This window comes from Leucopleurus acutus (assembly GCF_964270905.1).
Source record: "Leucopleurus acutus genome assembly, chromosome: 11".
In the NCBI taxonomy this organism is placed as follows: Eukaryota; Metazoa; Chordata; class Mammalia; order Artiodactyla; family Delphinidae; genus Leucopleurus; species Leucopleurus acutus.
The window spans coordinates 95726107-95740490 of NC_139152.1; the positions used below are offsets into that span (position 1 = coordinate 95726107).

At 40.1% G+C, this 14384-nt stretch overlaps 1 protein-coding gene across 1 annotated transcript in view; it reads right to left on the reverse strand.

Annotated features, from left to right (window-relative positions):
• The window catches only part of MRTFA (myocardin related transcription factor A), a gene marked incomplete at its 5' end in the record, with an annotated part of 201702 nt that overhangs the window by 31219 nt on the left and 156099 nt on the right, over positions 1–14384 (reverse strand). The window contains one exon of the mRNA XM_082850469.1: positions 9265–9330. Within this exon, the coding sequence (XP_082706595.1) occupies positions 9265–9330 (66 nt within the window). The remainder of the gene's footprint in view (positions 1–9264; positions 9331–14384) is intronic.

A 14384-nucleotide genomic window follows, 5' to 3' on the forward strand; every position in this document is an offset into this window, starting at 1 on the left:
AATTATCATTCCAATATACACTCCTTGCTCAAGCATACACATATACCCCTTTTTGAAGCCCCATAATCAATACACCTAAGTCATCTGTTTAGATACAAGCTCCAAATCACCTTTGACCTTCTGCAAATAACATCCCACTAGGCTGAAGGATTTTAAATCACTGCCATCATCAGGTATCTATCAGGGCTCCCCTTGAGTACATAATTCTTTAGGATTTTTATCGTTTAAGTAAAATTAGTGCGTAGTTTCAACAAGTGACTTTATTAACTCCTTTACTTCACTTATTATCTTGCAAAGATGTTAGCTTGGATACCTCAGACATGTTGAGAACTAATTATTAAATGAAAGTGAATACCTATTACACTTTTTAGATATTAAATTGTATCAAGAACCTGTATCAAGAAGATTACTTTTGATGGTCTGTTCAAGAGAGCTCCCTGTGGGATTCTTCTTTGGATTCAGCAATGAATACGCTCAGAACATATAACTCATTCTAGGGTCTATCTTAGGATTAGTTAGCAACTGGACAAGGAAGAGGTTCTATGCTAGTCACTGACCACTGACATAGGAATACACAATTCTGATGACCTACATCAGCTGGAAGAGAGATGAGGATGCTGACATATATCAGAAAGGCAACATAAAATACCAAGGAGTGACGTGCCCAGCTGGTCTTCTCCTGAGATGAAAGAGAAGATTCCTGAGGCTATATGCCTAACCAATTTTCTCTCAGCTTCAGATCTAGGGATCAGGTTAGCTCTAATCCTGGAACACATGTTTTACCATGGTGTGTTTTTTTTAAAGATTTGTTTTTATTTATTTATTTTGGTTGCACCGGATCTGAGTTATGGCACATGGGGTCTTTTAGTTGAGGCATGCAGACTTCTTAGTTGCGGCATGTGAACTCTTGGTTGCAGCATGCATGCAGGATCTAGTTCCTCAACCAGGGATTGAACCCGGGCCTCCTGCACTGGGAGCATGGAGTCTTACCCACTGGACCACCAGGGAAGTCCCTACCATGGTGTTTATCAAATGCCATTGAAACTTGGGATTCAACTACAGTTCAATGGTAACATTCCGGTGCTGAGGATACACCATCTCAGATAGGCGGAGTTCTCTTTCTCTGCTTCTTTAAAAAAAAAAAAAAGTTACGCTGTACATCTGAAACTAATATAATGTATGTCAATTACATCTCAATTAAGAAGAAAAGGGAAAAAAAAAACTACCTCTTTCATCCAGAGATATCTATGTATCTGAAAAAGCCAAGTGAACCACACTAACAGCTGTGAGACTGAGCATCTGAGAGAAGCACGAGCCCGAGGGCCCCGGGTGGACTGGAGGGGTGGGAAAACTGCAGGCTTTGGGGAGGCCTTTTCTTTTTTTCTCTTTTATAAATTTATTTATTTGTTTTATTTGTGGCTATGTTGGGTCTTCGTTGCTGCACGTGGGCTTTCTCTAGTTGCGGCAAGCAGGCGCTACTCTTCATTGCAGTGCGCAGGCTTCTCATTGTGGTGGCTTCTTTTGTTGCAGAGCACAGGCTCTAGGCGCGGGCTTCAGTAGTTGTGGCTCGTGGGCTCTAGAGCACAGGCTCAGTAGTTGTGGTGCACGGGCTTAGTTGCTCCGTGGCATGTGGGATCTTCCCAAACCAGGGCTCGAACCCGTGTCCCCTGCATTGGCAGGCGGATTCTTACCCACTGCGCCACCAGGGAAGTCCCGAGGGAGGCCTCTTCTGAGCTGCTGCCAGAAAGGGGAGCTGGTCAGATCCTGTCCAAACTTCTTTGGCTCACAGGAACAGCTGTTCAGAGACTACCACACAGAGCTTCTAGCAACTCCCAAGTGGACTAGAGCACATGGGAAACGGCCAAGGCCCAGGTGAGGATCTGCTCTCACCCTAGCCCCACCCAAACTCATAATCTACACAGAATCCTTTGAGACAGAATGTCTCAGACCGTGGATGGACCTAGAGATACTCATACAGAGTGAAGTAAGTCAGAAAGAGAAAAACAAATATCGTATATTAACGCATCTATGTGGAATCTAGAAAAATGGTACAGATGAACCAGTTTGCAAGGCAGAAATAGAGACACAAATGTACAGAACAAATGTATGGACACCAAGGGGGGAAAGCGGGGCCGGGGGGGGGATGGGGGGATGAATTGGGAGATTGGGATTCACATATATACACTAATATGTATAAAATAGAGAACTAGTAAGAACCTGCTGTATAAAAAAATTAAATTAAAATTTAAAAAAAGAGCATCTCAGACATTGTAACACTTCACTTAAAAGCAAAAGAAATGACATTTCGTTGAAGCCTACAATTTTGTCATCTTCAATCTTTGTAAGATTTACAAAAAGGGGGATGGGTGGCAATTCAGCCTCAAACTAGACCCTCTTCTGCTCTGGAATCACCAGTGTCCCTGCCAGTGAACATTTCTGTCTCTTGGCAAGCTGCCCCAAAATAAAAAAAAAAAAAATTATTCCCAACCCAGCCACTCACTTGTTTTGTTTTAAGAGAGGTTAAAAACAAAAATACATTACCATGGAGAGGGCAAGCTAATAAAATAGTAGTCCCGTTAATATACAACCAAAAGGGGAACAATTTTAACAGAGTACCATGTTGACTAGTGGTTCTTTGAGTCAGTAATTTTCAGCAATTGTTTTTTAATCCAAGGGTAGGGAGGAAAGTGAAATTAAGAAGGATTTTATTTACTGAAAGATAGTTCCTGATCTTAAAAAAAAAAAAAAAAAAGGTTATGCAGAACCTAGGGGCAGGACAGGAATAATGACGCAGATGTAGAGAATGGACTTGAGAGGACATGGGGAGGGGGAAGGGTAAGCTGGGACAAAGTGAGAGAGTGGCATGGACTAATATATACTACCAAACGTAAAACTGATAGCTAGTGGGAAGCAGCCGCGTAGCACAGGGAGATCGGCTTGGTGCTTTGTGACCACCTAGAGGGGTGGGATAGGGAGGGTGGGAGGGAGACACAAGAGGGAGGAGATATGGGGATATATGTATAGCTGATTCACTTTGTTATAAAGCAGAAACACACCATTGTAAAGCAATTATACTCCAATAAAGATGCTTAAAAAAAAAAAGATAGTTCCTGTTCCCAAACACTGGTTTTCACAGAACTTAATGATATATATATATATATATATATATATATATATATATATATATATATATATATATATATATAAAGCTGCTTTCAGATTCACAAGATGGTAGATCCAAGCTAATGTTCTCACTCTTAACTGCAAATACTTCTACCTGTATTTCAAAAGCATGAACAATACATCATCTCATTTTTCTCCAAATTAACTGTGGGGTAGATAAGAATTTTATTTTTTTAAAATTTATTTTATTGAAGCATAGTTGGTTTACAATGTTGTGTTATTTTCTGGTGTACAGCAAAGTGATTCAGTTATACATACATAGAATAGTTTGCACCTGCTAACTCCCAATCCATCCCTCCCCCACCTCCCTCCCCCTTGGCAACCACGGTCTGTTCTCTCTGTGAGTCTTCTTCTGTTTCACAGATAAGTTCATTTGTGTCATATTTTAGAGTCCACATATAAGCAATATCATATGGTATTTGCCTTTCTCTTTCTGACTTACCTCACTTAGTATGATAATCTCTAGGTCCATCCATGTTGCTGCAAATGGCATTATTTCATTCTTTTTTTATGGCTGAGTAGTATTCCGTTGTCTGTATATGTGTGTATATGTGTGTGTGTACACACACACACACACACACACCCCACATCCATTTAGGTTGTTTCTATGTTAGATAAGAATTTTATAAAAGTAGAATTTGAGTTCAGAAAAGTTAAGTGAGTTACCTAAAATCACCTTGTTCCTAAGTGGCAGAATAAAGCCTAAAACCCTATTGTCTAATATAACAGCCACCATCCACATATGACTACTTAAATTTAAATTAATTAAAATTAAATTAAATTAAAAATTCAGCTCTTCACTCACGCCAGCCACACTTAAGCACTCAATAGCACATGTGGCTAGTGGCTAGTGTTATAGAATATTTCTAACATCACTGAAAGTGCTATTGGACAGGGCTGGTATAAAGGCTAGTTCTTTTGAATTCATGGTAACTTGGGGGAAAAGATGCCACGGCACCTCAGTATGTAATAAAGACGGACTGAGAGTGACAAAGTTAAATCATAGCCTCTTTCTCATTACAAGAAATCCTGAGGTCTGAGGAGGTTGGTTTACCTTCTCAGGGGTTAAGAACACCAAAAGTTACTTTTAAAAGAGCTTCACCAAAATAGATTTTTATCCGTATGTACTCAGGAAAGAGAATCTTGAAACTCAGTTTGTACACTTGATCAAGAATAATATAAGAAATAATCCCCAAGTTACAAATAGCAAAAATATTATTATTAAGAATTTTAGCTACAGAGGAAAAGAGATTGCAATAATTAATCCTGACACTTCCAGCCATTAAATAACCTTCTGTCAGAGTTTAGAAGAAATTTCTTGTTGGTGCAGAGACTGCTATAGTCAGATGAACAGGAGATTTTCGGTTAATGTGGGGGCCAGTAAAATGACAGCTTAGATTAGCTACCACTGCTGCAACTGGGCCGCACTGTCTCTGTGTAGCACTTGGCTAATGCCGACGGCTGAAGCATGACAAAGGGATCAAACCGTAGAATTGAAGGGCTGGGGAATCAAGATGTGGTGAAGTTTATTAAAAATAGAGCTGCGGGAACTCCATTACACGAGGCCATTTTTTTTCCAGTTTCAGGGTGAGAACACAGGGCCTACTAGAAGATATATAAATCAGTCAAAACTAGCTGGCCAACTGGCTCACTTTCTCACCCAGCAACATGTCTGAGGGCCTCTCAGGGGCCAGGCAGTTGACAGTCCCCTGGATTGACAGTGGCTGCCCTCTCTGAGTTGTGCTGCCCTCACACCCTTCGGATTTTCCCAACCACTGAGAAGTAAGTGTCACCAATGGCAGAGGCTGAGTGCACAGAAACACCATTTAAAATGAAAAAAACAAGCTCACCCAAGAAATGGAGGAAGATCCTTAATCTACTGGACAAACATAATGATTTCCTCATGTTTGCCAAGGTACCAAGGTTTTCCTACTACATGCACATGGGGCAATAATGGCCTGGTAAGGGGTAACTGGAGCATTAGAAATACGCTACTCTCTGCTTTTTCTCAAGGATTCACAATGGAATAACAAAAGGTGGAGAGGGAACAGACAAATGAGATTCTTCTCTCATATCTAGAAAGATTATAGGAGACTTTTTTTCTCATTTGTTTGGGTCAGGAGAATTTCCAGGTTTTCCTTTAAAAGGTTATTCCTCTGCAGCAGCTCTCACTGCCAGAATGTTTTTCTTAATTTTCACCTTAATGTTATGGCTTGTACACTTTAAATGTCAAAGAGAAAGGCTGTGGGGAAAGCTCTGTTTGAGAACAAAGTGTACCACACATGACCCACCTCTTCTATGAATCTTCAACCTAGATACAGCAGCATTCCTTAATCTTTGTACTTAAACACCAGCTTCCTATTCCTATCTGTGCCATCTCTCCTCTCCCTCAAGATATGCAGAGCTTCAGACATCATTAAAGAAAGCTAAGGGCCTGGAATATGTAATCCTTTGCTATCTGGCACTCTGCATTTGGTAGGGTTTAAGTAGTGTTAAATTCGAGACAAATGTTTACAGGATGAGAAAGAAGCATTCTGGGAAATGATTCTATTTAAAAGCACATCAGAAACCAACTTTTATATCCCATAGTTTAGATGCCATGAACAGAGCATATCAAGTAGCAGAAAGAGGTGTATGCGAATTGAGGGATTCTTTAATCCCCTGAATTCTATGGGAAGGCCGTAGCCCAACTTTGAACAATATGCAAAAACATGAATGACCCTGACAGCAAGGCAGCTACTGAAAACATCATGTCCTACAGATATGATGTCAGAACTGGAAGCCAGCCACACATGGGAGCTGCATATGAGGGTTCTCTGAAACGAGGTGGGTGGGTTCTTCCTAGAGCTACAGAAAGATTGGGATGAGAAGAATTTGATAAAAGATATTATCAGAAATGATGAGGCAGAATAGAGCCATGACTACACTGCTCCTTTCCTCTGGTTTGAAGGTCCTAATTACTTCCTAAGTTGTACAACAAACTTAAACATAAAGGCACTTTTCAGAAACTCCTCAGGCCAGCAAGATGGAAATGGAAATGGGCACTTCAAACCAGATGTTATCTTTTCAGGTCTCCAAATCTCCAATAATCAACAAATGGCTGATCAATTATGATTTGCCCCCAGCACTACTCATATTTTTTTTGAAAGACATGAGTGAAGGGTGAGATGTGGAATTGCTGGGGATGTCAGGGAGGCAGAGAATGTTGGAGACTATAATGGGAGTTAGGGTAGTGGTGAGGGGCTGTGGTGAGAAGTGGTGTTACTCAGAGGGTGAGGGGCTGGGGAAAAAAAGAGCCTCATTTTTGGGAACTCAGGGCCCTATCTGCACATGAGCAGGCATGCTGATGAGCAGGGAACTTCACACCTGAAACTCTTCCCAGGCCTCAACACTCTCTCTCATAATCTAAGAGTTTGCTTCTTACTTTCTTCACTAGAAAAGCTGGAAACCAAACTGTGCCCATAGTTGAAGGTGGCTTGTTGCATGAGGGAAGATGCAATATTCTCATAGAAGCAGGGCATTTCTATTCCTATAAGAAGGGCAATTATTCTCACTTCACAGATACAGAGAACCACCCAAAGCACACAATTAGATATTCAGAATATTTTAGAACCCGGGCTCCTGATAGAACCCGGGCTCCTGATAGAACAGGAGTGTTGTTTCAAATTCCATGCCCAGAATTCCAACAAGTTTGCAATAGAGTGGTATCTGTGTCTGTCTTTCATCCTCTCCCTCTCTCTCTTTCACACACACACACACACGCGCGCGCGTGCACACACACACACTCCACTTTACAACTGGCTGTCTTCATTCATTTGTTCATTCAGTGCCAGGTACTGGGGACAGAAATATAAATAAGATACTTTCTCAAGGAGCTCACAGTCTAATTGGAGAGACAAACATATAAGCAGATAACTGCAATACTCGAGCATCATTTGTCTTAACAACACAGCATACTGTAAGAAATGCTAAGCAAGGAGACTGTATACAATAAATCTTACTAAACAGTTATCTCCAGCAGCCCCTGGTATCAAATGAAAGGCAGCAAGACGCATGCAAGGCACTCATCCTCCGTGTGGCTTTTGGATCCTGAACATACGACAGATCCTGAGAAGTAGCACTATGCTCTCAGAACCAGTACTGTAATTAGAGTCAGCACCCCACAGGTCAATGCTGAATTGCTCTTTATCTTGTGTATGGGCAAATCTTACTACCCAGATAAACTGTTAAATGTCTTGAGGGCAAGTCCTGTGCCTTACATTTCTTTAATCTCTAGAGCACCTAGGACTACCCCAAGCAAAAAGCAGACACTAAACGCATGATGTCTTGGTGAAAGCCATGTGACGCTGGGTAACTTGTTCCTCTACAAGGTTTGTATATAGATTGGTGGATCTGGAGTGTTTTGTAAAGCACAACACCACCCTACCTGATCACATTAACTGATCCACACTTTAAAGATGGCGAGTCCTTCACTGGAAGGCCAGAGAAGAAGATGGCATGTGGGTAAATTGTTTGGTAGTTAATAGCAATTTTAAAAAAGATATAAATTTGAGACTTAAGTTTCCTGGCTGACACTTAGGACAGAAAGAGACCTCAGACTCCTTATACTTGCTATGAAGTTCTAGCTCTTAGACATGGACCTGGTATTACCACGATGTAAATCAAATCCCATCTTCACTTGCTTAAAAGCCGTCAATGGCTTTCCATTGTAGTTAAAGCAGAACCTACCTCCTCCTCGTGGTTGACAAGGCTCTCGTTCTGGCTCCGCACACCTTGTCAATCTTAACAGGCCCCTACTCTCTCCTCACTTACCAGGCCCAGCCACAATGGCTTCCTTGATGTTTGCAAACATGCCAGGCTCTTAACTGCACTAGGCCCTTACACTTGCTCTTCCTTCTTCCTGGGCCCTCTTCCTGCTTCTGAATGACTGTCTCCATCACATCCTTCAGATCTCAGCTCAAATATTTCCTCCTCAAGAAGGCCTTTCTTGACCAACTTTTCCAAAGTGATTCCATCTCATTCCTATTATTTATTAATATACCAACCAGTTAATTTACTTCATAGCATTTACCATGTTTTGAAATAATTGTGTTTGTCTCCCTGTTTATTATATTATCAGTCTTCTAAGTACAAAACTCCTGAGAGCAGGAGTTGAACTTATCTTCCTGTATCAACAGGCACACACTAGGTACTCAAATATTTTGAATGAATGAGTGAATGAGAATTAGGAAAGTACAGTAGCAGTAGGTTAGCAGCATTGAGTTAAGGTGAAAAACATCAGTTCTCCCACTATGAAGCTAGAAGTTGTTGTATGATATATAAATTTTTACTTCATTAGGGTGTGTCCAAGTAGCAGTTAACACATAAAGATAAAAGAAATGAGAGGGAGAGCCTAACTCTCTGCTGATGACTTAAAAAGAAATGTCAAAAAAAGCAAAATTTTGCTGGCTTCAGCTTCCACTCATTTTATAAGCCTATTGGTAGTAAAAGCAAATTTTCTTACTTCTAACAGATTCTTTATTTCTCCCAAGTGATGCAGTTCTGCACCAAGCCCAGCCCTGCGATACCCCCATCAATGACTCCATTCAGGCACACTCATCCCCATGCCAGCCTTAGGGTATATCTGAGGCTCTCACTCTAAATAAAACTGGGGTTGACTCAGAATACTAGATGGAAAAGGGCTGTCTCTTCCCAAGCACCCGAACACTAAAGCAAAACACATGTGAGAAGTGTTTTTCCTCACAGTATCCCAGCTCAAGATCTGTTCCTCCTATAAAGGGAAGTATAATAGGGCGTAGAAACCCTTTAAAACGTGCAATTCAGAAGCTAAGGATGATTCAATGGTACCGTTAAACCTAACGTTTTTTGTTTCACTGAACTTGATCAATTAGGGCTGTTCTCTTAACTATCACTGATTGAGAGGCCCTGAACTTAGAAAAGTATGACAAAGAAAGCAGTGAAAAATGAACCCCATAGGCCTTGTTTTCTGTTAGATTCTCCCCGTGGCATACTGGGTACACACACCACATCCTAAAAGCAACTCTATCAAGTGCTGAGAGGGGGAGAGAGAGTGGTACTTACGCGGCATGATCCCTTGGCTCACCAGTTCCTCCCGCGTCCGGCGCTGCTGGAGCTTCAACTGCAGCACTGCATGGCAGCAAAGAGAGAGGGGAGATCAAGGCTCAGTTGGGCATTCCACCACAAAAGACACATTTTCAAATGCAAAGAAAGCCTCGAAACAGAAGGGTGTAGCGTGAAAGAAGGATCCCCTTTAATTGTGACTGTAATTGCAGAAGTGGCCTGATACAGCACAGTTTCCGTATTCTGCTGTGGGCGGCGAGAGGAAGTTGCAAAGGGTCTTGCTGGGTGATAACAATCCACAAAGTACCAAAGTCTTGCCTCTTGTTCAAAACCTTCTACAACACTGTGTCCTCCTCCAAGACGAAAAAAACACAAATTCTTAACTCAAAGAAAACATAATGAGGACCACCGCACAGCAGAAAAAGCTTTCTAGATGTTCTACACCTTCTTTCTGGTAGCAAATGGTTACCACCATAAGTATAGCGAGTGATAGATCAGGAAGTATTGGTTATTTGTAAAATCTTTTCTTTTGTATCTAAAAATTATACCTATTTTCAGCAAGCAATGGATTTCCATGGACCAGAAAATATTTTGCCATTAAGATAACTCTTCTCTGCCTCTTCCTCTTCACTTAGAGCCTTTTTCTGTTGACATGAAACAACAAAGCTAGGTGATTCAAAGCACATCCGGACTAAGGGAGGGTGATGGGTGTTTCTACTATTTTTACTCTGGCAACACGACTTGATATAACAAGTTAATAGGAATTTTTTTTTTAAGTAAAAAGCCAATTATCTCTATCTCAAATGCCAGTGAAACCTAAAGGGTATTACCACTGCACACTGCACACCATACAGAATGACAAAGGCATAGCCTCCATTCAGAGACTAAGTCAGAAAATGTCCAGAAAAGGAGGGTTAAGAGGATCTCATGGGTCAAGGGAAGTTCCCTTATATGATATCTTCAATTATAAGGTCCCTGCAAGTCACATCTGAGGGGGACCTGTATCTGTTAGGAACCATATTACCCTAATGCCTGCCTTTTCCATCCACAAAGCAGTTTTTAAGAAGGTCTCCAAAAACTGCAGAACCGTAACTAGTCTCTCCTGACTATATCTCAAATCCAGCAGGTCCAAAACCTATCTTTCCCCTCCAAAACCTAATCTACTTCCCATCCTTTTTCTCTTTAATGGTATCACTACCCTCTTCCCCAGCACTAATACTAAAACTTTTGAGCCAACTTCAACTCTGCCACCTCCTTACGCTCCTATTTCATCAAGTTTACTACGTTTCCTCGTGTTGCAGTGACAGCACTGTGTCTCGCCCACTCTCAGTCACCCCGATCAAGACTGTCCAATCCCTCTTCCTCCAGGTACCATGAACTTTCCCAGCTCCTTATTCACTTCACCTGGAAATGCCCAACTCTTCACCTGACCTTCCCAACTCACTTCTCCCCAGCACTGAGAATTACTCCAGGCCTCCTGTGAGCTACCTTTTATCTGTTATAAAAAGTAGAGTGATATTTTGCCCTGTGTAATACTTACCCTCTAAATAAATCTTCTCTCTCCTACCAGTTTATAAACTCCTGGGGGGGGCAGGGAATATATCTTACTAATCTATGAACCACCCCCCAAGAGCACTTAATACACAGTAAGCATTTAACAATTGTTTCTTAAACTGAACTGGATCTCTAAATGATGATACATACAGCCTGAGAAATCTAATCAGGAGGGTATTATTATTATTTGCAGATCAACATTGTTAAAAATAAAGACAGCCTTGCAGAATAAAATATAAAAGCAGCAACGGCCACACTAATAGCTAACATTTATAGAACATGTGCTCTGTGCCAGATACTGTCCTACATTCTTTCATGTTTTAACTCACTTAATCTTCATAACTTCCCTATGGAGAGAATAGGTACTATTATTTTATAGGTAAGGAAAATGAGGCCCAGAGAGATTAAGTAGGTTAACTAAGGTGATCTACTAATAAGAGGTACAACAGGTTTTGAACCCAAGCATTCTGATTCCAGAACCTGGGCTCCTTACTTCTCTGCTTCTCCAGGGTCTTTTGGAAGCCTGTGCTGCTAATAAGATAAACAGGCACGGAGTATGATCAACTGGGTTCATTCTGTGGTAAGGCAAAGGGGATGAGGGAAATGGATGGTTCAGGCCAGGGTCAAAGAAGTTTGGGTGATCAGTTTCAGTAAAATAAATTTAATCTAAGAACTTGATTTCAGAATAAATTACAGATCAACAGCAGTAGTAATAATAAAATAAAATTATAATAGGGGTCATTGAGTGTTGCTATGTGTCAGCCCTATGTTAAGTGACTGACATGCTTTTCACTTGTTTAATTAAAAAAAAAAGCCCTCTTTTTTACATCAGGACTTGGGAGCTGCTCTGTGGTCCTTGGAACAATGGCTTTCTGTGTAATGGAACTGTTATGTGGAGAGACTAAGATGCAAAGGAAAGTTCCAAAACATATGGGAGAATGTTTGCTGGAAAATGACTTGGTTAAAACCTGACAATCCTACCAGCATCCTGCAGGTTGAAGGATGAAGCTATGAATGTCACCAATTGATGAACAGCTTCATTTTAAATGAGGGGTTGCTGTCTGCCTATTGAAAGAGGCCAGTTTGCTATGAAGTTCCTAAGGTGTAAACTTTTCTGGCTAGCGCCACGAGATTTACTTGTCTGTTTTATGAAAAACTGGTGATCAGGAAAAGCTCTTCATTTTATGGACACGGAAAGAAAACAAAACTCAAGACAGATTATTTTGTTTTAATTTGTAAATAGATTTCTGAACCAACACCGAATCTAGATTAATGCATCCATAAGATTCAAGCCACTTCTATTCAATCATGTCACTGCCCTAGAGTCATAACCTGTTATTGATACTTTCTAGCTCTGAAACTGTTTTTAATGGAAAATTCTTTTTCAGTTATCCAGCCTTGTAATTAAATAATTTTGAAGGCGGGGGGGAAGCCCTGTGAGAATAGTACAATTATTATCTCCATTTTACAGCTGAGACAACTAAGGATCAAACCTTTAAACTTTTGCCTTAGGTCAGATGGCTCAAAAGTGCTGAAACTAGGATTCGTACCAGGTCGCTGTGACACTACAGTGAAGGTACTTAATACTGTGCCACATGTCTCCTTGGAAGAAAGAAAGAGGAGGGCCAGGCAGGATAAAGTAAGAGGGGAAAAAAGGGCATATATTTGTCATCTTTTAGAGTGTTTCTAAGGCCCCGTGTAAGATGAGCTATTAGAAAAGGATTAAATATAACAAACTGATTTGATTTCAGAGAACAGGGAAACCTAATGCAATTCAGTAAGTCTGAACACTTAAAAAAAACAATAACTAATGAAAACTCTATTATCCAGGAATAATTGGAAGTATCAATCATCAGCCTTCCTAAAAACCCATATACAGATAGGGCCATAAGGGATCCATTATGCAAACTTACTGACTGAAAAACTTCTTGCTTCATGAAAGCAAAATTCAACTCTATGATTCGAGCTTTTTTGGAGCTTTTTTTTTTTTTTAAACAGCTCTAGGTCAAAGAGGAAGGTTCATCTAATAAACCTTTTCCATCTCTAAAACTAAATGAAATTAAAGTTCAGTTATCTGAAAATTCCATCTTGTGCCTCTCAGCAGTTAACTCCAAACCCTATGCTTATCTGAAATCTGACCAAGTTTCCCATTTACATAATAGAATTAACCCTTTATCAGTATACTCTGGGTATTGCTATAATTTGATTGTAGGTATGTATTATTTTATACATTGCATAACCCCTGCTAACCCTAACAATGTTTATAAGGAGGAAAATAAAAGCCCTAAGCAGTAAATTCAGAATTATGGTGTAATGTATCTGTCTGGCTCTGTATATATACAACAATCGTTCTTCTAAGACTTTCAGCTACAAAGAAATGCATATTTATATGAATTTCCCCTTTCCTTAGTCTATCTTAATTCCTCTTAATTCTAAGCACTCTAAATAAAATGGCTTTATGTTTCCAGGCCTTGAGGATTATTCATTTTAGAACAAATCATTTAATAAGTGACTTTCAGTAAATACCATATTATGTATTATGTATATTATGTATTACGTATAATGTTATTGCACATCACCATTTAGATTTCCTCTCCATTCCCCAAGTCAATAAAAACTAAACAAAAATACCTATTTGTGCACAAGCATGCATCTTTATACCTTCACTGTTATTGAATTCCGCAAATTTAATATATCATCTGTTTCTAAATGGGTCTGCGCAAGCAGCCTATATATAGATGAACAGATGTCTTTAAAGCTGATGCATGGTGAATCAACTGAGTTGCCTGCCAGAAAAGGACTGGAATAAAAAGAAACAAACCGTAAAGTAGGGGAACCTACGTTCTCCATTCTCCATGAAAATAATCAAGTTTTCCATTTGTTTCAAACACAGGTGATCAACTGCTATTTGAAAAACTGGCTACTTGGGAAATCAAAGCAAGGGAAGGAACTTCACATATTTCTGCCCTGTACGACCATGGAGGTATACTGATGGTGTTCAAGGGATAATGCCCAAGAAATGAACACATCAAACAATTGGGTCAACTGAGTCTGGAAAGAAAAAGCAAAAATAAGTGCTGTGTTCTCAAGTCCAGCTCTATGGCTTCCACTGGTCAGTAGTTCTGGATTTTACTGAAAAGGGAGATGTGCAGCTCAGTAGGTTGCTCCTACCTTATTCATATTTACCCATTATTGACTTCACCATGGCTTCTAGAATAGGGAGGCAAAGTATAAGTTATGAGGGAAGTATAAGTTATGAGGGAAGGGTTAGTATGGGAATGACTGGGAAAGAACAAAAACACTCCCTCTGCATCGTCCTTTGCTCAGGATGAAGACCTCTTCAACAAAGATTCTGACTGCAGGAACATTCCATTAACTCAGCTCTATTCGAAACACTGATGAATCTTTTTCTCAGTTCTTTAAATTTGGATATGAAACCTAATCAAATGACAAACTAATCAAATGACAAAATTTGATCACAGCTCTTCAGACTATTTATGTTACAAAAAGGCTCCAAAATAAACTTGTTGACAAATAAGGGAAATGCTCCTTGACCAGAAATTATA